Below are 25,126 nucleotides of genomic sequence, written 5' to 3'. Positions count from 1 at the left end.
AAAATTTGTATGAATACATGACATGCTAGATGAGATAAATCTGACCTCATCATGCCGGGTTTAGGCACAAAGAAGTCAGACTCCAAGGTGAGAAACAGAACGGGCAACCAATCAGGAACAAGACGCAGTGAGAGAACATGTTCTTGAGAGATGGCATCTTGAACGATTAGGAAGAAAACTGGCTGCTTGATCACAGTAAATGTTACCCAGCTGACGGTAGCCAACTTTTTTTTTTTTTGGGGGGGGGCGAGTTTTGCTCTTTCTTCTGCTACTCAGTAACTGTGACTCACATTCATGTGCACAAATAAACCATTTTGCTTTTGTACACTCTGAGAAGAAAAAGTTCTACATTGAACATCAGAAATGGTTCAGAAACATTTTTACGTCAAACTTTTTAGACATTTTATAGCCTGTGGAAAGGTTCCGTATAGAAGGCTGTTTATAGTTGGTCTAGTTATGTCTTTATTCTTTTTTTTTAAATGGAAAAAAAAAACTGAAGATAATAGAAAATAATTCACTATGATTTACACATAATGCTACAGTATTTCTAACATCCATGGAAGGTTCTTTAGAAGGTTCTTTATGTCACTAGAAAGAAGAGATTGTTTTAAAAGCAGTTACGGTAAGGTTCTTTGGGAAAAACCACAAATGGTTATTCTATGGCTTCAGTGTTCTTCCAGGAGCCTTCATTTTTGAGAATGTGGGGTAAATTGTGAAAAGTGGAATTAGTATTAGGATAAGACACGTGTGAGTTAGCTGTTGGGGGATGTGGTAGCTGAGTGGTTATGGCATTGCGCTATTGACTGGAAGGTTGTGAGCTCAAATCCCAGGTTGATCATGCACCCACTGCTGGACCCCTTAGCAAGTCCCTGTGGTAATGAAAACTGAACAAAAAACAGGATTTGGTTATGAAGTAATAAGCGTCTAGACCCTGGTTTGGGCTGACTAGATTGAATCTGATAGTTAAGGTGGGGAAAAGTGCAGGACTAGTTAGAGGGGCAGTTAGACAGTTAGAGGGGTGTAGTCCATCTCGGTCTGGGAAGAAGCCTGGGCTACGTTCACAGCTGGCATGACATGGAAGAGTGTGAGAAGCACAGAGCTCTTCCAGTATGGCCTTTATTTTGACGGCCAAGTGAGCCAGCTGGTGACACAGGTAGCGTCCAAGATTAGACCAAGGGAGCCCACTAGGTGAAGATGACCTAGCAATCAAAGCTAGGTTAACATGCTAGACGAAGTAAGGGCGAAAAATAATCGACAATTAAGCCAATAATGAGACTGAAATAAATAAAGGAAATCAAAACAAGCTGAAAACAGGAAATGATGATAAATTTGAATAAGCCAAAACCTAAACATAATGGGAATTTTTTCAGGCACATCCACAGATATATATAATCTATACAAAGTAATTTCAGAGCTAGATCAGATCGTTCTGGACATCCAAATAAGTTGATCTCGGGTTGATTGCTATTTTGCAATGAACTCTATTTTTGCTTTTCTCATCTATGGCTCCTGAGAGTATTGTTTTGTTAAAATGTTTATTGAGTAATTTGAAAGATGTAACCGTACACCCAGTGTCACAAAACACACTCGGACATGTGCCCAGACACATCAGCGCTTAACCCAGAATTGCTCAGTCGTATAATAAAAATGAGATTAAACAGGAAGTCACTCTGGATAAGGGCGTCTGCCAAACGCTGTAAATGTAGCTAAATTTTGCCTGTACTGGCTACTAGCAGGTAAAGAAGGATTTTTGCACACCATGACACTGTTAGTCTCATTACTGTTCAGGTCTCCTGCTTACTGTGTATTGTGCATTGAGTTTTATCTGACTGTATGCTCGCAGTCACAGTGCTGACATTCATGTGCTCAGTGGAGCAAGAGCGCAATACAACCCACGGCTGGAAATAATCTCCTACACGTAGCGTACAATAGCATTTTCCCATCCCAGCAGCTGAAATGCCAAAATCTTATGACATTTAAGAAATATATTTTAAATTTTGAAACATCCCACACACGATACCTAGATAACAGTTTTCTAAAAAACTCATTTTTGCCAAACAAATCACAACTTAATAATACCACAGTCTCATGCTAAACAAACTGATGAAATAATCAGGGATGGGTGATTGTGTGATACCCCACTCATACCCCACCCATATAAATTATTCCCCCGCCATATTAATGATGCCCCACTCAAATTAATGATTCCCCGGCAATATTAATTAAACCTCACCCATATAAATGATACCCCACACATATTAATGATGCCCCACCTATATTAATGATAGCCCACCCATATGAATGATGCCCCACGCATATTAATAATACCCCACCCATATTAATGATGGCCACCCATATTAATGATGCCTCACCCCAACCACTCATTAATATGTGTGGGGCATTATTAATATGGGTGGGTTATCATTAATATGTGTGGGGAATTATTAATATGGGTGGGGCATTATTAATATGGGTGAGGTATCATTAATATGATAACCCACCCATATTAATAATGCCCCACACATATTAATAATCCCACATCCATATTAATAATGCCCCACCCATATTAATGATGGCCGCCCATATTAATGATGCCCCTTCCCACCCACTCATATTAATGATACCTCACCCAAATTAATAATGCCCCACCCATATGAATAATGCTCGATACATATTAATGATAACCCACCCATATTAATAATGCCCCACCCATATTAATAATGCCCTACACATATTAATGATAACCCACCCATATTAATGATGCCCCACATATATTAATGATAACCCACCCATATTAATGATGCCCCACATATATTAATGATAACCCACCCATATTAATGATGCCCCACATATATTAATGATAACCCACCCATATTAATGATGCCACATCCATATTAATGATGCACCGCCCATATTAATGATACTCCACCCATTTACTGCACTCGTTTAACTGTTCAAACCAACTGCTCTGCCTCAGTAGCTCTATCACAGATTCACATATGTAAATATGTTCATGGTAGTGACATCACAACCACAAGAAATTCAAAACAGACCATATCTTTGCCATATCTTTGCTAACTTCATATACAGTATGAACTGTACGGAAGGAGAAACGATGTGCTTCAGAACTTCAGAGATGCTTCAGAGATGCTTACAACTTCTTTTAGAAGAAATTCTTTTATAAAAAAAAAAAAGCAACAACATTTAAACAATCAAAATAATTTTCCACGAAATGCATTCGCAAAATTTCATTTATCATCTTGCCCTAATTTCCCTGTTTTCTTTAGCGATAACAGTAGATACTTTACAAATACAAGTTTTATTTTTTCAATTGTCTGTCTGTCTATCTATCTATCTATCTATCTATCTATCTATCTATCTATCTATCTATCTATCTATCTATATTTATTTATTTATTACATAATAATAATAATAATAATAATAATAATAATAATAATAATAATAATAATAATAATAATAATAATAATAATAATTGAAACAAAATAAATGAAACAACTACATACAAATTTCAATAAAGTGTCAATAAAGCATATCATCTGCACAGTCACAGGATTGACATGTCCTTTTCCTCTTTACATCACCAATTGTTTGAAAGTGTGAAGTTATTCACAGAGAGGTTACGTGAGCGTCACTGAGACACGTGACTGTTGCTGATGAAGGCGCCGGGTCCTTAGGTGTTGCCACGGTAGGCCACGTTTGTAAAAGTAGTTGTAGCTCCTTTATACAACGGGTTATTCGCCTAAAAGGGAAGAGACATGTTTCTTAACGATCATGATTGTAATACACAGTAAGAGAAAGATTCCATTAAGTTGAACATAACCAGCATTAATTGTTTGTCCCGGAGTCCGTAGATATACGTGCAAGGGCATCCAGCTGACGTGTGCGATTGTGGAATAAGTCCAAAACTTTTAGAGCTTACAACTCTTTATAATTTGACTAAAAACTCTTTCTGTTAATACTGCAAAGCTGTCAAATTCCCAATTAGAAGATGATGATTAATTTCCTATAACAGCTGCAGCAGTACTGAGAGCTGTTTCAGCTGCAACCTAAAAGCCAGTTTTATATTTTAGCACACTCATATTAATGACATCGTTTCCATAGTGACAGCTACTCGCATGATGATCGCTCCATGTCACCTAGACCTAATCATACATTACATTGTGATGTTTGGTGAGCCTTAGAAAAAGTTCCCAATAAACCCTTTGTAAAAGTGTATATGTTTTCTGCCACGGGAGATTCATCAGAACAGAGGATTTATTTATATGACAAGTGAAAGGTCTTTACTGTGTTAATATCTTTATATAGAGAGAAAAATACTAAAGGGCGTTTGAAAAGTTTACAGCTGCTATAAAATACAGTTAAAACGCATGATGGTTGTTCATTAAAAAACAAGGAATTCTTAATTGTAAGCTTTGTGTTGCATCATTTCACGCTGTCTTGTCCTATAACGGCACATCCTGTTCAGCTTTAATCCTGACTTCATATGCAAGCACACACTGGTCTCATCAACTGATCAGATTTCAAGTGATTTTGATTGACAATCTTAGCTAATTGAATATTATTTTCAATTCGCGGCTCGTGTATTAAATCGTGAACGTTTTAACTGTGAGACTGAAAATAAAGATTATTTTATTAGGATAGACAGATAAAATAATAATCACTAGACCAGGTCTGAGGAAAAACTGTTGTTTTTTTTTCATGAAACTCCCACTAAGGTTCTTTAAATAGTGAAGAACTTCTTAAAAGGGGGACCCTTCCTACTAGAAACCTTCTCTGATCAACATAGTAATTTCTCTGGAGATACAAAGCGAAACCCCTTCATATACATATATAATTTTATATATAGGATTTGACTGTTTAATATTGTAGCATCATTGTGTCTTGTTGATTAAGGCACTGATTTGCATATAATCTCATGTTTATTTAGTTTGAATAAATGTTCACTGTTAGTCTTGGAATGTGTTATATGTTATAGCAAGCAAGTTATTTTAGAATAATAGCAGGGTCTAGCATCCTGTCGAAATTTAGCTGGTTTTAGAGAATTTGATTAACCACAAACATTCTGTGTGTGTTTTCAAATCTTGATCTTAAAAAACAAAACAAAACAAAACAAAAAAACAAGGCTATTTTCTCTTTATTTAAAGCAATAAAGCACAACTATTTTGTTCCTAATTTTGCTGAATGAATAATATTCATTGAAATAATTGCTTTTATCATTTTAACCATGATCGTGCACATGCTGCACAGAAATTAAACAGAATATCCTGCCAAAATAAATTGCAATGCACATTACATAATAGCCACTGTCATATCCCTGTGTTTAAGGAGACAGCGAGAGCAGCTTTAGGTCTTGCAGCAGGAGACGAGACGTGACACGAAGACACGCTTACTCACTAAAATAATGGTAGTTGTTGAGAAACTACCAATTACCCTCTCATCCAGATAGTCCAGACAGATAAATAATGTGGGTTTGTAGGTGTGTATGTCTTTTGCTTGTGTTTGTGTGTGTTATTCCATCTCACCGCTTCCCACTTGGCCTTGGCTCTCTCTTCCTCAAACTTGGCAAATTCTCGGCGATCATGAATTGTGATCAGCAGCTTCCACACCAGCAGAGCAGCCAAACCCAGCAGGAAAATAGACCCGACGACAGAAGCAACCACTACCAGGATATCAGGACCTTTAGGACACTCTATACACATGAAAACACACATTTGAGAAAGACATTTAATTGTTTATATGGTTATTGATAGCATGATTAGTGTACTTCACTCCAGTCTTTAGACCGCACGTCTCGCTCTTGTCAGAAACTCTTTACTTGTCAAACTTTACTCTGTCTTGTCTTGTCGGTCTCAGTCTATGAGAATTGCTTTTGTGGACACTACCAAAGAACATGACATCATTTCCATGAAAAATATGTGGTTTCTGTTACAGCACAAAGTGCACTGTCTATCGCTGCATGCAGAGTTATTTATAGTTGTTTCGGTTGCCTCTATACAAGGTGACTACGCTTCAATATACAACATCCCCTTTCTTACAAAATAATAAAGCACTAGTACTAATTCACATCGGTATTTGATCTCAAAAAGCTGCATGCAAAGCAAAAAAGTAAATAAATGAAACAAATTCTACATATTAATAAGTTTTATTTTCATGTGCCGAAATAAATGTAAGTGTTCTTGGGTTCACAAAGCTTTACATGACCTTTACTTCTACCTGTTAAAAAGAATGATCTTTTGTATAACCAGCAAACTCTGTGTCATTTCATTAACCTCAGGTGTACTCCCTAACTACTAAAACCATGTGTGCTTTATGTAGCAATGATATTAATTTAGATGATATTGCAGCAGGTACTAGCTTAACATGTCCTTTGTGTACTTATTTGTACAAAATGGCAATACCAAAGCGGATGGATTATTTATTAGATGGAGCATTTTCATTCATTAATTCATTCATGTCAGATTAGCAAGATATTATAACCACCGAAAATAACACAGGTCTCAGATCATGTGTGATGTTGGTCCGGACTTGGTTTTGCCCTCCATAGCAAACATGCCTCCCCCCCAATACATAACAGTCTTAAATTAGACTCCATTATCGATAGTCTTTCTCTTCGCGTCAGTAAATGATTAATTGTCTGACAAAGATAATTATGCATTTAACATTTTCCTTGTTTGTAAGCCACTCAAAGTTCATGTCTGGCTCTTTGTATACTCTGATATTCTTTAGGGAGTGTCTGTTGTGTCATCTGGAAACCACTAGTATTTGCTTGTCTCAAACATGTAGCAACAAACAGCAAAAAGAATGACTCAGTGTGGAACGCAATTTGAGCTATCTCAAAATCTCAAAACTTTCTGCCTGTGTCTGTGTTTCTCACCAGGTTCTTTAACGAGGTAGAGGATGGATTTTCCGCTGATGTCTTCATAGTACTGGAAATGATTAATGCAGTCGTTCTCGTCTTTGTAGCTGCAGTTCACCGAACTCTTCTCATGAAATGCTGGAGAGAGAGGGGGGGGGCTGATTAGGCAATGTACTGTGTGTATTGTGGCTTAGGTTTTGGGCTATGTACAGTATTTAATGGATTTGAAAGATTCATAAAGAAAACAAATGATGGGAGGTGAATAAGCAAGAAACAGAAAATTACCCGAGGTTAATCTAATATTCTTTGAGCAGCACAAAAAGAATTATATATGCGCTCAATTAAGTTACATTTTCAAATTCCCGGGGAATATGTAAAATATTACTGCTCTAAGAAACATCCAGCAAATTACGAATAAGCAATAAACAAGAAAAAAGTATGGAAATCCTATGTATCCTTCCATATTTCACTGTGCTTGTGTTTTTGACCCAGTACTTATCTTTCTTCACCAATCATCTGTATGTTAGTGGGGCTGCCATAAACCACTTCCTAAACCAAGTCATTAGTTTTAGCTCTGAATCCAACTTCTGTCTTTCTTAGATGTGGAATAAAATATGATATTGTATAGTATTACATGCAGTATGATGTGTGTATGTGTACATATATACCTAACTCATCCACCAGCTGGATTTCATCTCTGCAGATTGCACTGTTGCAGCCTTTCTTCTCAAACAGTGGTCCTCTCTTATAGTGCTTACATTCCACACAGTCCCTTCATGCACACACAAACACACACACACACACACAAATAATTGTCACGAATAATTATCACCATCAGGCAACCACACACACTTACAGAGACACACAGAGGACTCACTTTTTTAAGGTACATGAGTCGGGGCAAGTGGGACATTTCTCACAGGTGGCACCATACGCTCCAGGCAGGCTGCATGAACATGCACCACACAAACACTCACCACGACCGCTACACAGCAGCTCAGTGCTGGCCATGCAGGTGTCTGTCCTCGTGGAGCAATTACAGCTCTCACCTGACCAGCCAGGATGGCACTGACAGAACCCGCAAACACAATCGCCATGACCTGAACACAAACAAACACAATGTATAAGATTTGTGGTATTCTCCTCCTCCTCTTCATCATCATGACAATAATCATCATCATCATCATTATCATTTGACTGGGCATGAACATCAAGAAATTGAAAAGGAAAATGGCCTGGTTAGAGTTCACATTACTTAAGCAGGTCATCAATTATTTCCCAACTAAAATAATTTTAAAAATTTACATTTTTATACAATTATACAGTTGAATAATTAAATACATTACTAATAAATGTCAATAATTTGTTATTATAGTTAACAAAAGCTAAATAAACATTTTGGATACCTAAAATGCTAAAATAATATAAAATAAAATAAAACAAAACAAAACAACCCGGAAACGACTAGAAACAAAAACAAAAACAGCATAAACCTACTTAAACCCACTAGAGTTTTCAGTGTTATAGAGATTTACATTCCCTGTTCCTGTAACTACATAGTTTCACTATTTATTCATTGTTTTCCAGAAGTCACTGAATAATATGCTTTAGGATAAATAACTGATTAAAAATCCAATCTAAACTGCAAACTATAACAGCATTGGTGTGTCACATCTTCTGCCACTTCCACTGTATGAACCAGCCCTTTTTTATCATTATGTGTCACTTACCTACGAATGCTTGCTTTTGCTTTAAGTCATTTAAAAGATGTGCACGGAATTAGGTTCCACTTCTCCTTTTAAAGCCTTTTGGAGCTAAAATATATGGGTGTTTGTGAAACCTCAGCACTTTGTAGTCTAGGCTTGTCTAATCATCAGTTTTGTTTTCCTCTGTTACTACCAAACATTTATCAGATCTACACCTAATTTTTACCCTCCTGCTTTCTTTATTTTATGTGTGCTTGTCTCATCCTGTTTAGACTTGACCCTCTGGGCTTAATGAAGACAATGATGCCATCAAGTTGCCAAATATTTTTTTCTCAAAGACTTTTTACATGTAGAACACTCACTTATAAACCGAACTTGCTCTTGTCACTACCGATTTTGGTTTTCTTATGAATATTACTGACACGTCCAGCTTGCCTCCCTGTCATGGCACTGTTCTCATGAAGTGACCATGAGGGAATAGATATAAACCAAAATCTATTGTGTTTCCTTTTAAGGATTTTAAAAAGGAAGCTGAGGGTAACTGGGTTTTGAAATGACACGCTTCCTGCAGCAAAATGAGCGTGTTAACGGCCTCTCTCATCACGGAAATAGAGGGCACAGTATGGAAGGGAAGTCACACACACAAATATTGTACTGGGTGATAAGGATCAGGCAAAAAAAAGTGGAAAAAAGACTAGAGGATGAGATTTCAATATAATTAGTAACACAATAACAAGCCTTAATGTGTAATGCTTAATATGAAATGTTCTGTTCAAGTTATATTTACAAATATTGGACTGCCAGGAATGCAGTGATTCACCAAAGTTAGTCACTGTCTACTGAGCTTGTTAGTGTACTGTGGCCTTTGGAATAATATAGTAAGCAACAATAATAATATATTGAAGAAGACATGATTACTACAAGGTCTTCTTGCCTTAGTGAGGTAATTCAAAGGTACACCACTTCTCTGACAAATAAATGGCTGTGGAGAAGAAATATTGCATACCATTTTTTAAAAATACGCTGATTACGGTTGAGCAATGTAGCACAATTGCAGTTTATGAAGGCAGAAGGTAGCACAGCTCTACAGTCTCTGGATTGATCCTGAGATCATGGGATACTGTCTGTTCACAGTTTTGCTTGTTCTCTTCCTTTCTGCATAGGTTTCCTCTGGGTTCTCTGGTAAGTGGATTGGCTGTGCCAAATTAGCCCAAGGTGTGAATGTGTTCACGTGCATGGTGCCCTGTAAAAGATTGTTGTCCTATCCAGGGTGTATTCATGCCTCACAGCCAATGGTCCAGCAATGGGATCTGGGTCTGTTGCAACCCTGACCAGGATAAAGGGTGCTGAAGATGAATGATGTTTTAATAGTACATAAAATGCACGCAGGCAGTGGTAGCTCAGTGGTTAAAATGTTGGAATACCCATCAGCAGGCCATGAGATTAAACCCTAACCCATCCAATCTGGGCTGGGCCTCCAAACAACTGCTGGGTTCTTGAGTAATGCCTTCAATTGCTCAGTTGTATATAAAATTAGATAAATATAAGTCACTTTGAATAAGGGTGTCCATCTATTGCCTTAAGTGTAAAAATGTATTCATCACATTGTTTTGTTTTGCTAATAACATGCCAATCATGGAGGCCCTGATAAAAAAACAGTGGTTTCTGGTAAACACTTTCCCACCAGTGCCTAACTGTTTCTCGTTCTTGATTAAGCTACAAGTCCAGGGTGTGCACTGTGCATCACTGTTCCATCATTATTGCAGAAGTTCATTACAGTACATTGACTCACCATCGAACCACAACTTATTACAATATCACCATCAGAGACCGCCAGCTTCCTGTGGGACACTTTTAAACTTGATTGGAAAGCCATCAAATGTCTCCCGAAACAGTCACAGATAATTTGTTACACCATTAGCACTCTTAAACTGTGATAACCCACCATATTGTAAAATATCATTACTAATCGTTACATATCGTGACAAAAACAACAAGAACCACAGTGTAAAACAGTCATATTATAGAAAAAAAAACAATAAAAGACAATATAAAGACTTTAAGAAGAAATTACTCACAATACTCTCACAAAAACACCCAACACACCCTCCCATCCCTATTACTGAATATAAATGCAACCACCAAAAGCATCTACTCAAAGCTTCGAAAGAAGTATGTCTTTAAACAAATCCCTCGAATGGGACATGACACATCTTTAAGATTATGAGACAAAGACCAGGCCCTGATCCATTACAAAGTCTTCATGCGTAAACATAATCATAAATGAACCCAAATGCACATGCAGGCAGACGTACGCATATTAATTCTAAGCTCTGCGCAAACAGCCACACTGCTTACTCAACAGTATAGTGAATCCTTTCTGAAGACTACAGCATTACACAAGATTTGCCCCACAGTGGAGGCTTTGCTCAGACACGCCAAAAGATGAGGTACAGTGGTGCCTACTGCAACACTCCACTTATTATCTGATATTACCATGTATGGTGATGTACTATTACTTTACGGAGGTGTGGTTATAACTGCCTTGATAAATCCATTATGCACGCTGATGTGTGACTATGAGTGAATTTGAGTGCACTTGTTCCTTACCAGAGCAAAGTTGCCCTTTGGAGAGGATGCAGCTGAAGTCGTCACACTCGCAGTATTTGCCCCACACTTTCCCAAAGTCTTTTGAGTGACAGCTACATTGGCCACACAGACAGTCACCTCGTCCATTGCAGATATCTGCGTCTGGAGACTGTTTACAGCTGGCCGTGTCCGTGGGCTTGTAGTCGGCTTCGGTGCACTCGCACTGCGGCCCCAGGCGTCCTGGGTCACACAGACACACACCGCACTCCAGCGTGCCATTGCCGTTGTGACAGGCAGGGCTAGCAGGCTGGGCAGAATCTTGACATGAGCAGTTACATGCAAAATCGACAGTCACCTGCAGTGTGTCTTTAAAGCCCAGAGGCTTGATGCTGAACGTATGACTCTTCACCTTAGGGCAGCCACGGAGCTTTGCCTCTACACTGAACGAAACCTAAATGAAACACACAGAAATTTCATTTTTATACAATTTTGTTCCCATATGCCCCAGCCTGGGAATAAATTAGTGTGACTATAGAGATTACAGAGGGTATGTTCTGACTTTATATCATCTTATGCTTGTCAGTTTCTTTCAGATTTGGTTTTATTACAGGTATAAGCAGTGATTTTAGTGGAAGGTAGACGATATGAAAAAAACCAAAACCAAACCAAACCAAACCAAACCAAACCAAACCAAAACAAACCAAAACAAAACAAAACAAAACAAAACAAAACAAAACAAAACAAAACAAAACAAAACAAAACAAAACAAAACAAAACAAAACAAAACAAAACAAAACAAAACAAAACAACCTTTCCAGTCAGGAGTTCACCCAAAGCCACATCTAAAATACAGGTAGCCTTTTAATTAGCAGGGAACATATAATATCATTACAGTCCCAGAAATGCCAATAAGATGTCATTCTGAGGTGTTACCCATGGATGAAGACAAGCCACACAACTGTACATTATGGTTAAAATGTTGGTAAGACCAAAACGAAAACTACTAAGAAGTGTTGCATAGAAATTTCTCATTTTAGAAGAAATCCCTATGTGTTAAACAAAGCTGTGATGATGACGCTCCCACTAAATGAATCAGTTTTTGCTGTGGGCTCAAGTATTCAGACCAAGTGTAAAGACGCCCTATGAGAACATGACTGGCTGTGGTATTAGTAACTGGGAAGGAAAAACGTGCTCCTTCATTGGATCAGTACAAAGCTATGCATGACTATGACTAATGTAAAAAATATTAGTTTTTATGTTATTGTAATGTTACATACAGGTCACATACAGTAATGTTATATTAGTTTTTCTTGTTTTTGCAAATCCCATGTAACCTAAGGGTGAATTTTTACCAGCTACTCACCGTGTCTCCAATTTTAAGTCCTGAGCAGGATTTAACACCAGGTATTAACTCTCCGTTGAGGCATGTGGCATTGAACGACAAGCTCAGCTCATCTGGAACACCCAACACCACCAACTCTGCCTTTGACCTGATATTCTACACGAGTTAAAGGGCATAGAGTCACCATCATGATGTTCATAAATTCTATGACAGTGCAGCTATAATCCAGCTATAATTCAAATCACATATCAGATTAATGTGCTTGTTAATAAAATCATTTCACTGTAGTAACTACTAATTTACAGGACCCTTTATGTAATCTAAGTCCAATAATAAACTGATTAAAATATGTTACTTTACAAAGAAAAACAAATGGCTGATATAGCGTCATATGTAAGGAGAAATAAAACACCTGGATCATGCTTTCATGGATAAATTTTTAACTTTGAGGCAGTGAAAGTAACTCCTCTTCAATTTGTGCAGCATTACACTACTCCATCTATGATTATTTTCTCATAATAGGACATTCCATCTTGTTTTATTCCTTATATATCGGAATTGTAACTTTTACAATGCTGCCCAGTTGGAGCAAAGACATGGATGTCGTGTAACAATGGTGATTTCAAGTTGGCAATCGTGAACTGTGCATCTCACCGCATACGCATCCAGGATGAGTTGGATGACATTGCTCGAGTTATAAGAGAGTGTCCCCACATCCGTACCAGGAATCAGCTTACTGTAATTCTGAAAGATGGCAAAAAAAAAATCAGTGAGTGGGTACAGAGGTGCAACAGCGTGCAATGAGACAAGGCAGTAGGCAGCAGTGGCCACTTTCATGCAAGCGTGTGACTGTGTACATGTGTGTGTGCATGTGTGTAAAAATAAGAATAGAAAAAATGTGTGGGCAAAGGCATGTTCCTTTCTTTATGTACTCACCAAGTACAAAGGTTTCACATTCTCAGTTACAGCAAAGATGAGGTTGATGTTATTTTCAATCAGTTTGTCAGCGAGCAGTCCAATGGAAGGATAGTCCTACAATATAAACACACTTACATGTCATACACCGCCAACCAATTTACAGCGATATGTCTTGTTTTCAAAACACTGTACCGGTTACAGTATATTCTGTTTTAAATTGATCTGGTCAGCCTAAGTAAGAAAATAATAATAAACACAAGCACTGTTAGTCTTACTGACCAGTACAGCAGTCTTGGTATAAATGTCATTATTAACATAACATTTTCCCTCATTAGGTTGGACAAGGCCTGAGATTCTGCCATCCAGTGCGCTGTGGCTTGTAGCATCTGTAGTAAACACCAGCAGGTGGGATGCATCAGGCCGCCACCCAACTATATCCTAGAGAGATAGATAGATAGATAGATAGATAGATAGATAGATAGATAGATAGATAGATAGATAGATAGATAGATAGATAGATAGATAGATAGATAGATAGAAAGAGAGAGAGCGAGAGAGAGAAAATGTTCAAGGAGTGTCAGTGTCTGCCTATATGGGGTTACATTTTTACACTTACTGCAGATATTTTAAAAGAGTACTCCAGCACTTTCCCTGTCTTTATCTCTACTATATGTGTGATTACCACAGCTCAAAAAATTTCAATTTCTTACTGAGAAAAGAACAGACAACCAATTGATGTAAACTCTATTTATAATGAAAGTGTAAGGGCAGTTGCAAAATTCTGTCAATAAATATTAATACAAATATGACTACTGTATATTGCACCCAATACAAAACTACCTCGTTACACTCTAAATATAAATGTCTGAGCGTGAGATCAACACGACAAAACCATGACCATGACCAAACCAAAGCAGTTTTCGATTTTTTTTTGGGTGGGGGGTAACCACATGTAAAAATAAATTTAAGAAAAGTGTTCTATAGAAAGATATAGTTTTACAAAGATATTCACTGCTGGAATTCAAAATTATTTTCATGAAACTGCTAAATTTTTTAATTTATTGATAGGGAAACGTATCAAAATTCTTGAAGGTGGTAATGTGTTAAAGATGGAAAGAAATTAGATGGAAAATTAATTAAGGAATTAAAAACAAATGGGCTGTTTTTATATATTGTATATATATATATATATATATATATATATATATATATATATATATATATATATATATATATATATATATATAGTTCCCCCTTTTTGCTGCCAAAACAGCCCCGACTCATCAAAGCATCAAGGCATGGACTCCACTAGATCCCTGAAGGTGTGCTGTGGTGTCTGGCACCAAGATGTTAGCAGCAGATCCTTTAAGTCCTGTAAGTTGCGAGGTGGGGCCTCCATGGATCAGAATTGTTTGTCAAGCACATCCCACAGATGCTTGATTGGATTGAGATCTGGGAAATTTGGAGGCCAAGTCAACACCTCAGACTCATTGTTGTGCTCATCAAACCATTCCTGAACCATTGCTTTGTGGTACGGCGCATTATCCTGTTGAAAGAGGCCACAGACATCTGGGAATACCGTTTCCATTACCTTTTCCATGGTCTGCAACATGCTTAGGTAGGTGGAACGTGTCAAAGTAACATCCACATGGATGGCAGGACCCAAGGTTTCCCAGCAGACAAAGAAGCATTTCCCAAAGCATGACACTGCCTGACTAGTCCCCATACGCAACAAACTGTGATGCACTGTGCATTTTGACACCTTTCTATCAGAACCAGCATTAACTTCTTCAGCAATTTGACTTCGCTCCTCACACGCATCAGTGAGCCCTGGCCGCCCATGACCATGTTGCTGGTTCACCACTCTTCCTTCCTTGAACCACTTTCGATTGATACTGACCACTGCAGACCAGGAACACCCCACAAGAGCTGCAGTTTTGGAGATTCTCTGATCCAGCCGTCTAGCCATCTTTACGCTTGCCCATTTTTCAAAGCACTGACACTGGAGACCCTAGATTTTATAAATGTAAATAGATGTCTCCAAAAACCCCCTTTTTTAAATCCCTTTGTTATTAGGCATAGATTATATGGTTTCCTGCCATAGCGATTAGATGAAAATCTAGAAATATTAAAGTATTAGAACAAGTGCCAGAGCTGCTGTTATATAAAATTAATCAACATTAAAATGTTTAATCATGAGTATGTATCACCTTGCAGACCACAGCCTGCATGATGGCATCAAGTCCACCTTCTGGCGAGTCTCTATTTCTTGATACTTGCTGTTTTCTCACTTCTTCTGTGAAACGATTCACCTGATCTGTCAGTGACAGGACGTTCTTATAACCAAATTGTGGTGAGCAGGTATTGTTAATACTGCAACACACACAATGCAAAAGAGGTCACATACAGAAAAGAAACAGTCATAATTGTAGCTTTTCATCATGAGCATTTATATGACTATGGTTCAAATCTTTGGTTTAAAATATTCCCTTGATTTACTACGAATACTATATATGAATGCTTGTAATACAATCTCACCCAAGGCAGGGGTTGCTAATGGCCTGGTCTGGAAACATATACATGTACGGGGAGAGTGTTTTGTCCACAAATGCTCCGAACCCCATGTGCAGGTTACTGGTGGTACGACCTACAGCATCAGCCAGGGCACTGCCGAGGGAGCGGAGTATGTTTAAGTCATCTTTCATAGAATAGGACAAATCCATCAGGTAGTAGAGGTCTACAGGGTAGTCAGCCACCTGCCGAACGGTCACTGTAAAATATATTGGGTCATCTGTTGGAAAAAGAGTGAAGGTGTGTGTGAGTGTATGAGAGAGAGAGAGAGAGAGAGAGAGAGAGAGAATATACATAAATTATTAAAATGGTTGAATCAGTGCATTCTCATCTCAGTTTCTGCTGATTGGGGCCTTCGTAGTGTAAAAAAAATCCATTAGCCTCTTATGATCTAAGTATACAAATATTAAGCATAATAGGCATATATTTCCTAATATAAGCATATTAGGAAAATATGTACCATTACATTTACTTTCTAAAGCTCCCAGAGCTTTTTATTCCTTAACATTCTTCTTATCAAATTATATAAATTAATACTGTAGGATCTGAAACATATTATATGACATAAAGTAATACTTCCTGATTAGATTAAAGTTGTTATTAACTGTGCATTTTGAGGTTACTGAGGTTTAGAATAGGAAAGATAACTTCCTGTTAGAAGCACATTAGTGCTTCTAGTCAAGGTTTATGACAATAATAACTGAACATTAACTATAAAATTGGTAATAAATCAGTAGTAGATCATAGTTAGTAGTGATGCGTATCATCATCACATTATTTAAAAATAATAATAAAATCGTGACCACTCTAGCTAGGTCATTCTAGAGGTTCATTTAGACCAAGAGATAAAATATACAATAAAAAAAAGCTAAAATGTTTACTTATTGTAAAAGTTAACATGAGCTCATTGATATCCAAATAATTGCCTGTGTTCAAACTGAGTCATACCTGGCCTTAAAGTCAGCCGGATGCGCTGTGGCCGAATCTGAGTGATGTCACCAGTCATCCCTTGAGCACGGTCACTGAGGGGGCGGTTCTCTTCCACGACATAGCTACTGACCAGAGACTCGATAAACTCTGCTTTACATCCAGACTGGCGCAAGATGGACTTTAGGTTACAACGAGAAACACTGGAGCTGCTGGGACCCAAGTCCTGATACAAACACACACACACACACACAAACACACACACACCACACACACACACATAAAGTGACAAGACATGACATGACAAGCATTTAGGAAGTATTTTTAGTATTTGTGAAGCGATAGTTGGCTATAAATGTCTTCACTGAAAAACATTAGCTGAGACGCATCCACATATACCCTGGCATAAATTTATACTTTTTATTATTACATAATTATTCTGCATTGTCTGTATACAGCCTGCGGGAAGTGGAAAGGAGGAGGACTCGCTATTTATGTGAACACGAGGTGGTGTAATCCTGGGCATGTGAGCATAAAAATCTCCAACTGCTGCGGGGACATCGAACTTCTGGCTGTAAGTTTGCGTCCCTATTACTTTCCCAGAGAGTTTGGACACGCCATTGTTCTCATTGTTTACATCCCCCCATGCGCCGACGCGGAAGTAGCATGTGACGTCATCCACTCTACTGTTGTTAATCTCTGGGGACTTTAATCATGTTACTCTGGACACAACACTACCTGCTTTCTCCCAGTATGTGAACTGTAACACCAGGGGAAATAAGACCATAGATTTACTGCATGCTAACATAAAGGATGCATACAGAGCCACCCCGCTGCCTGCACTGGGGAAAGCAGACCACAACCTTATTCTGCTTCAGCCTCACTATAAACCAAGAGTGAGGAGACTACCAACAACCACAAGCTCATTCAGAAAGTGGTCTCCTGAGGCTGAGCAGATCCTGAGAGACTGCTTCGGGGACACAGACTGGGATGTACTGCAGGGGCCGCTCAGTGAAAACATTGAGGATGTTGTTGACTGCACTACTGACTACATCAACTTCTGTATGGACGTTGTTGTTCCAGTAAGAACTGTTCGTTGCTATGCAAACAACAAGCCCTGGATCACAAGTGATATCAATGGACCTCTGAACCAGAAGAAGAGGGCCTTTAAGGATGGTGATCAGCAGGAGCTTAAGCGTGTGCAGAAGGAACTAAAAGTCCAGCTCAGGGAGGCGAAGGAGCAGTACAGAAGAAAGCTGGAGCAGAGGTTGGAAAACAACAGCATGAAGGAAGTGTGGAGCGGGATGAAGACAATAACCGGATGCAGCTCGAAGCAGGGTAACACCATTGAAGGAGGTGTGGGAATGGCGAACCAGCTAAACAACTTCTTCAACAGGTTTGACGACCCCAACTCATTCACACCTCAGTACCCCCCACCCCCACTTCTGCTCTCAATCTACCCACTGAGAACAACTATGGCACAGAGGAGGAGAATAAGCATCCACCCATGATCACAGCAGCCCAGGTGTGCGGAGAGCTGAGGAGGATCCGTCCCAGTAAAGCTGCAGGCCCAGATGGAGTATCTCCACGACTACTGAAGGCCTGCACAATGGAGCTGGGAGACCCTCTACAGAGCATCTTTAACCTGAGCCTGGAGCAGGAGAGGGTACCTCAGCAGTGGAAAACATCCTGCATCATCCCAGTCCCAAAGAAACCACGCCCTGGAGAGCTGAATGACTTCAGGCCAGTCGCCCTGACGTCTCACATAATGAAGACCATGGAGCGGGTGATGCTACACCACATTGGGCCACAGGTCAGCCACGCCCTCGACCCTCTGCAGTTTGCATACCAGGAGAAGGTGGGAGTGGAGGATGCCATTACTTACATGTTACACAGATCCCTCTCTCACCTGGACAGCGGCAGCTGGGCTGTGAGAATAACATTTTTGGACTTCTCCAGTGCTTTTAACACCATCCAGCTGCTGCTCCTCAGAGACAAACTAACAGAGATGGGCGTAAGCTCACACCTGATCGCGTGGATCACAGACTACCTGACCTGCAGACCTCAGTCTGTGAGACTGGGGGATTGCAGGTCTGACACTGTGGTCAGCAGTACTGGGGCACCACATGGGACTGTTCTCTCTCCAGTCCTGTTCACCATCTACACCTCAGACTTTCAGTATAGCTCAGAGCTCTGCCACGTGCAAAAGTTTGCGGACGATACGGCTATCGTTGGCTGTATCAGGAAGGGACAGTAGGAAGAGTACAGACAACTGATACAGGACTTCGTTGCATGGTGTGACGTTAACCATCTGCACCTCAACACTACAAAGATCAGGGAGATGGTGGTGAACTTCAGGAGGCCCAGGCCTCAACCTGAGCCTGTTACTATCAACGGGGACTGTGTGGAGTTTGTCAAGACCTACAAGTACCTTGGAGTACAGCTGGATGAAAGAATGGACTGGACTGCCAACACAGACGCTCTGTGTAGGAAAGGACAGAGCCGGCTGTACTTCCTAAGAAGGCTGGCTTCCTTTAACATCTGCAAAAAGCTACTGCAGATGTTCTATCAGACTGTTGTGGCGAGTGCCCTCTTCTATGCGGCAGTGTGCTGGGGAGGCAGCATAAAGAAGAAGGATGCCTCACGTCTGGACAAGCTGGTGAGGAAGGCAGGCTCGATTGTAGGCTCAGAACTGGAAAGCCTGACATCAGTGGTAGAGAGGAGGGCGCTGAGCAGGCTCCTGTCCATCATGGACAATCCACTGCATCCACTGTACAACATCATCTCCAGACAGAGAAGCAGCTTCAGTGACAGGTTGCTGTCACTGCCCTGCTCCACTGACAGACTGAGGAGGTCGTTCCTCCCCCATGCCATGCGACTCTTTAATTCCACACGGGGTGGGAGGAGTCAGTGCTGACACTACTCTTCTCTCTGTACTGGACTGTACAATAAAACACACACTACACACAATACACTCCAGTTTATACAGAACTCTCAATACACTCCGGTTTATACAGAACTCTCAATGCACTCCAGTTTATACAGAACTCTCAATACATTCCGGTTTATACAGAACACTCAATACACAGAGATTTGCACAGAACTCATAAACACAGTTTTTACACATAACAGTTTTTGCACATCGAATCTGTAAGCTTGAACATTACTTGTTTTTCATCTAATTCTCCATATTTATTCCTAAATCTCTGTATTTAGAATTTTTTTGATATATTTTCTTATATTGTTATATTCTGCTATATTTTGTAATATTTTATATTTTGTTATTTGATATATTTTTGTTATATTCTATATTTTGTTATTTGATATATTTTTTGTTATATTTTTGTACCCTAATTTGGGTATTTTAGTAGTTTGTTAAATTCCTTCCTATTTTATCTATTATGTGTGTTTGTGGATACTGCTGGAAACTGCGAATTTCCCTTTGGGATCTATCTATCTAGAGAAAAAAACATCGCTAGACATTAGTTTGCTTACAGGAACTTTACAGTTATGAATACTGTTCACAATCATATGACCAGTGTTGTATAAAGGCACACTTGAGTAAAAGTACAGGTATTTTGTTAGAAAATGACTCAAGTAAAAGTTAAAGTCAACCATTATAATTCTACTTGAGTAAAAGTCTTAAAGTATCTGACATAAACTGTACTAAGTATCAAAAGTAGTATTTTCATGAATGTATTCAAGTATGGAAAGTAAAAGTAGAAGTAAATTAATAAAAAAGCAAGACTAATAATTTGGAGAATTTTATTCTGTAGTGCTTTCTTTCTTAAACTTCTCAATGAGTGCACCACCAAAAAAATAAGACTTGCATGAAAGAAAGAGGAGGCCTTTAGAACTGTATTGTAATGAAGTGTACAGTATCAGTGTTTCCATACATGTGCATTTGTAACTAAGGCCATGTCCACAAATAGCCGGGTATTTTTAAGAAGGGAGATTTTTCTCTGTTTTGACCTTTCGTCCACATGCTAATGCAGTTTGAGATAGTTGAAAACGAAGCTTTTGGAAAACTCCTTCCAAAGTGAAGATTTTCCAAAACTCAGTTTTCAGTGGTGTTGTGTGGACAGGGGAAATGGAGATTTTGACGAATTGACATCATTGTCTGTGTGCCGGTCTCCTTGATTTGATGTCAGCTTTGTTTATGAAGATATTTTGTGCAATAGCAGACTTACGTGAACTAGTGAGTGTGTTAACGTTGCTTACTGGACTTTTTACATGCTTGCACATACACGCGCAGTTACTCACACGTTACGCTAATGAACAGAGGTGTCGGAATTTAATACGGAGCTCACTGGTGCTGCATACAAAACTCCGAGAACGCACACAGTGATGGCGGTTATGGACGAGACCCGGTCGGACTTCTACATTCTACAATGTTTCCCGCGATGCGCCATTGTTGTTAAATTACCGGAACCGGTAATAAAGTTTTGTCTAGGCTTCTGATTGGCTAGGCATGCTCCTGACAGCACTTAACAGGGCGTTTTTAACATGTAGGTCGTGTGGACAGAATAATAAAAAAAACGAAGTAGAAAATCTCCTTTTTTTAAAAATACCCAGCTACGTGTGGACATAGCCTAAAGTCATCACTAACCACAAACTTCCTTTACTGCAAATTTGGACGCAGGTTTTGTTTTTGTAGTAAGTAACGAAAATGCCGAACAGAAAATGTATCGGGGGAAAAGTATAGAATTTGTTTTAAAAAAATAGTGAAGTAAAAGTTGACAGAAATATGAAAACTCAAGCAAACTACAAAAACTCTCAAGAAATACCTAAGTACTGTAACTAATTCTACTTCGTTACTTTACACCACTGCATATGACAAATGTGTTAAAACCATCACACAACAGGAAACGGACAACTTGCAGCTTCAATGCATTCAATAAGCAATAAGTTATTTCACAGCTTAGCAAATTTACATTTCAACAAACAAATAAAAAATTTATTCCTTACTATTTGTGTTGATTGTGTTTGAACAAATTTAATACATTATAACCTTAACACTGTAGCTCTCAAACATGTCCAAAATCAGCTGTTTATATGTTGCGAGAATCTTTTAAGGCTTTACAGCAGTGTAAAAAGGACACGTTTTTTTCTTTCCTGATGTTGCCGTCTCACTATGAAATGAGACCTAGCTGTCTACACTGTTGTAAAGCACCAAAAGATTCAGACAGAGACTTTAGTCTTAGTTCTCAGATTAACAATTTGAGAGATTTTCAATATTGTTTCCATGCACAGTAAACAATAACAATAATCTGTATACAACGGAACTGAATAAGTACTGTTCCTGTTTAAGAATCTCAAAGATGTGACGTTAATGATGTCACAGATGATCGGCAATCTGACTGAACATTGATTTAACACACATTCTCTTGGATGTTTTTCGCCTCTCGCACTTTTTTAAAACACGTTTTATCACCATGACACAAAAAGGCGCTTTGCTAATGAACATATTTTCATGTCTTTTCACAAGTGTGCATTGATAGTATGCAAGTTTTTACTAACTTTCTGAGAGCACCAACTGCAAGATGGATGAATGGACAAACATTCTTTGCAGGTTCCAACACCTCTGGAGGTACATATGTTTGAGCCTAAGGACATATAAAACACACACACATAAAGAAAGTAAAACAATTCTGCCCCTTTTCCTGACTCTCTTTCTCCTTCTAGTCTTAAGTTTATTGCTCTTGTCTCATTAGCCTTAGGGCATGAAATTACCTCACTGTTACATGTTTAGTCATGCCCCCAGAAGCCAAAGAGAAGCACAGACATGTATACATCATGCCTGAGATCATTATCAGCATCAGGCATGCTTGTTTGGTGTCTTTATGTTCTCAAATATATTTTCTTTCCATTTTAGTCCACAACAGCACTTTCTGATTTAGGAATTAAAACTGGATTAATCTACTTAATAATCTTAACATCACATATCTCAAGGATATCTCAGTAAAATAAAGTTTAGTTCTATTAATAAACAAACATTTTATAAACATATTTATACCAACACACAGATGGAATAACTTTATATGGATGTTTCTGTTAATAATTGAATTATAATGTCAACTGGCACCATCCCAGTAAACAATAACTTTACTCAATCTTCAAAAGAATGGCTAAGAAATAAAGACAATAAAGGAAACTTACCTGAAACTGTACAAAGTACTGTTAGAACAGCCAATACTGTCCAAATATGAGGCAAAAACATCCCCATTTGAGAGACCAGAGATGTTGAGGCTGTGCCACCTTGTTCGCTTCCTCTGTGTGTGTGTGTGTGTGTATGTGTGTGTGAGCAGAGTAATGAGCAGGAGGTACACTTTTTCCTCATTCTTTAGGGCTAAAGCTCATGCATGACAGAAAGGGCGGGTGAAACTACTGACTTCACCTCACCATGTAGAAACTTATTTTTTTTTCCAGTTAAAGGGGCAGTTTGAAATTATCATCATTTACAAATGCTGTGAAAAGACAGATATGCCCTCCCATTCCCCAGCTGACTCCACCCCTGTGTTTAAACTACATGTGCTTCTTGAGTTTCCTTTTAGGGAAAAGTGGCAAAAAGCTGAGCAGCTCCAGCCTCCGTTCCAGAGGGAACTGGAGCTTGACTGGAAAAATATAAACAAGATGCTTGAAATGAAGAGACAAACCATTTCTTTTTCATTCTAATCCTGTGATAGAGAAAAAGAGAAAAGAAGAGAGAGAGAGAGACACGGGAAGAGAGAAAGAGAGATCACAAATAATCTAAGAGAATACAAATACTTTATTTTTGATAGAGTAACAAAAATAATAATCAAAGGATTCTGATGCAGGAAATGCTTCATTACTGGTGTGCATGAAATATTCCACTTATCACTCTGAAAATGAGTTTCTGATGTTTATCTTGACCGTCATCTGAACTTTTGTTTGTTCACTCTGTATATGGCCTATTTTGGTAGCACTATGGCACTGTGACAAAACTATTCTGGCACTGTGCTCAGTCAGTTTCATGGTCTAATCTATGTTACCTGGATGCTTCACCACAGGATGGTGGTGGTGAATCAGTCTGTAAAGAAAGAGAATTTTCCAGCCCTCTCTATATTGTTCAGTACCTGTAACAGAGAAGTGTTCACACAGGAAGGGCAAGAATAAAAGCCTGCATATATCATCATGACTAAAACATTGGATCATATGAGCATGTCTCTTTCCCTTGTGATATCTTCCTTTAGCTTTTTCTGTGACGTTTCTAAGGTAGAAAATGGAGCACTGGCTCAGTGCTGGTCTATGTAAATTACTTTCAGTGTTGTGATGAACTCATGGGAATCTGTCTGCCAGAACACAGCCACAACTCAGCAGTGATTAGACCACTGGTATGATTTGGTCCAGATGGCCTACTTTTAGTTTACTTTTAAATGCAACACAGCTATTAGACATGCTTGCTTGCATCTGGGCTATTTCTGTTCTAATTCAAAATGCACTTAAAAACCTTAAATTTGTCTGTGTACAATTTTACAATTTTTTGGCTCCAAACACAATTTGAAATTCTCATAACGTGTGCCATAAATTCATAAACTTGATCTTATTTGCCTTCCAATGGTCTATTCACTAGAGAATTATTTATCATGTTAATGGATCAATTTATTTTAAATGTGTGGACAAGTGAGGACAAATGTATCAAAAGTTAATCACTTTCTGCTTTTTTCCAGTCCTCACGGAAATGCTAAATGGATGACAAATTAAAGGGAGGAAAAAAACAAGTGAATTAGTAAGGTTCAAGACAAATATACAAGTCTCCAGAAAAGCTACAGTGTGTCTTGGTATAAAGCATAGAAGTCAATGAAAGTAATACATCTAAAACATGAAATACATCACTGCTCCAAAATCTCCTATAGGTGTTCAATTGGGTTGAGATCTCATGACTGTGAAGGTAATTTTCTTCATTTCATTTGATCCTCATCCTCCACAAATCATCCATTGAGCCATGGTGTCATGCTGGAAGAGACCCCTCCTTTCAGGATAGAAATGTTTCACCATAGCATAAAGGCGATCATTCAGAATAATGACCCTTCCCTATAAGAAGACGAGACAAACTGAGCTCACTGATGAACATGAGATAACAGATTTCAGCATTGATTTCCTGATATTTGCATCTAAATTAAACAACTTAGAACAGGGCACCTTCGGTGACACACCATCCAAATAAGTGAGCAA

At 38.6% G+C, this 25,126-nt stretch overlaps 1 protein-coding gene across 1 annotated transcript; it reads right to left on the bottom strand.

Annotated features, from left to right (window-relative positions):
- On the bottom strand, positions 1 to 23,358 carry itgb3a (integrin beta 3a). Its single transcript, XM_058415871.1, has 15 exons — positions 23,090 to 23,358; positions 22,451 to 22,536; positions 16,952 to 17,156; positions 15,971 to 16,223; positions 15,643 to 15,805; positions 13,712 to 13,870; positions 13,451 to 13,546; positions 13,169 to 13,258; positions 12,536 to 12,670; positions 11,194 to 11,623; positions 7,755 to 7,977; positions 7,546 to 7,649; positions 6,896 to 7,015; positions 5,544 to 5,710; positions 1 to 3,760 (listed from the first exon to the last, which is right to left on the bottom strand). Exons 1-15 carry the CDS (start codon positions 23,268 to 23,270, stop codon positions 3,692 to 3,694), a joined length of 2,481 nt encoding a protein of 826 aa, XP_058271854.1. The 5' UTR covers positions 23,271 to 23,358; the 3' UTR covers positions 1 to 3,691.
- Positions 23,359 to 25,126: the final 1,768 nt, after the last annotated feature.

Source organism: Hemibagrus wyckioides, linkage group LG02 (genome assembly GCF_019097595.1).
Source record: "Hemibagrus wyckioides isolate EC202008001 linkage group LG02, SWU_Hwy_1.0, whole genome shotgun sequence".
NCBI classification, from domain to species: domain Eukaryota; kingdom Metazoa; phylum Chordata; class Actinopteri; order Siluriformes; family Bagridae; genus Hemibagrus; species Hemibagrus wyckioides.
This window is presented reverse-complemented; position numbering and strand designations above follow the sequence as displayed.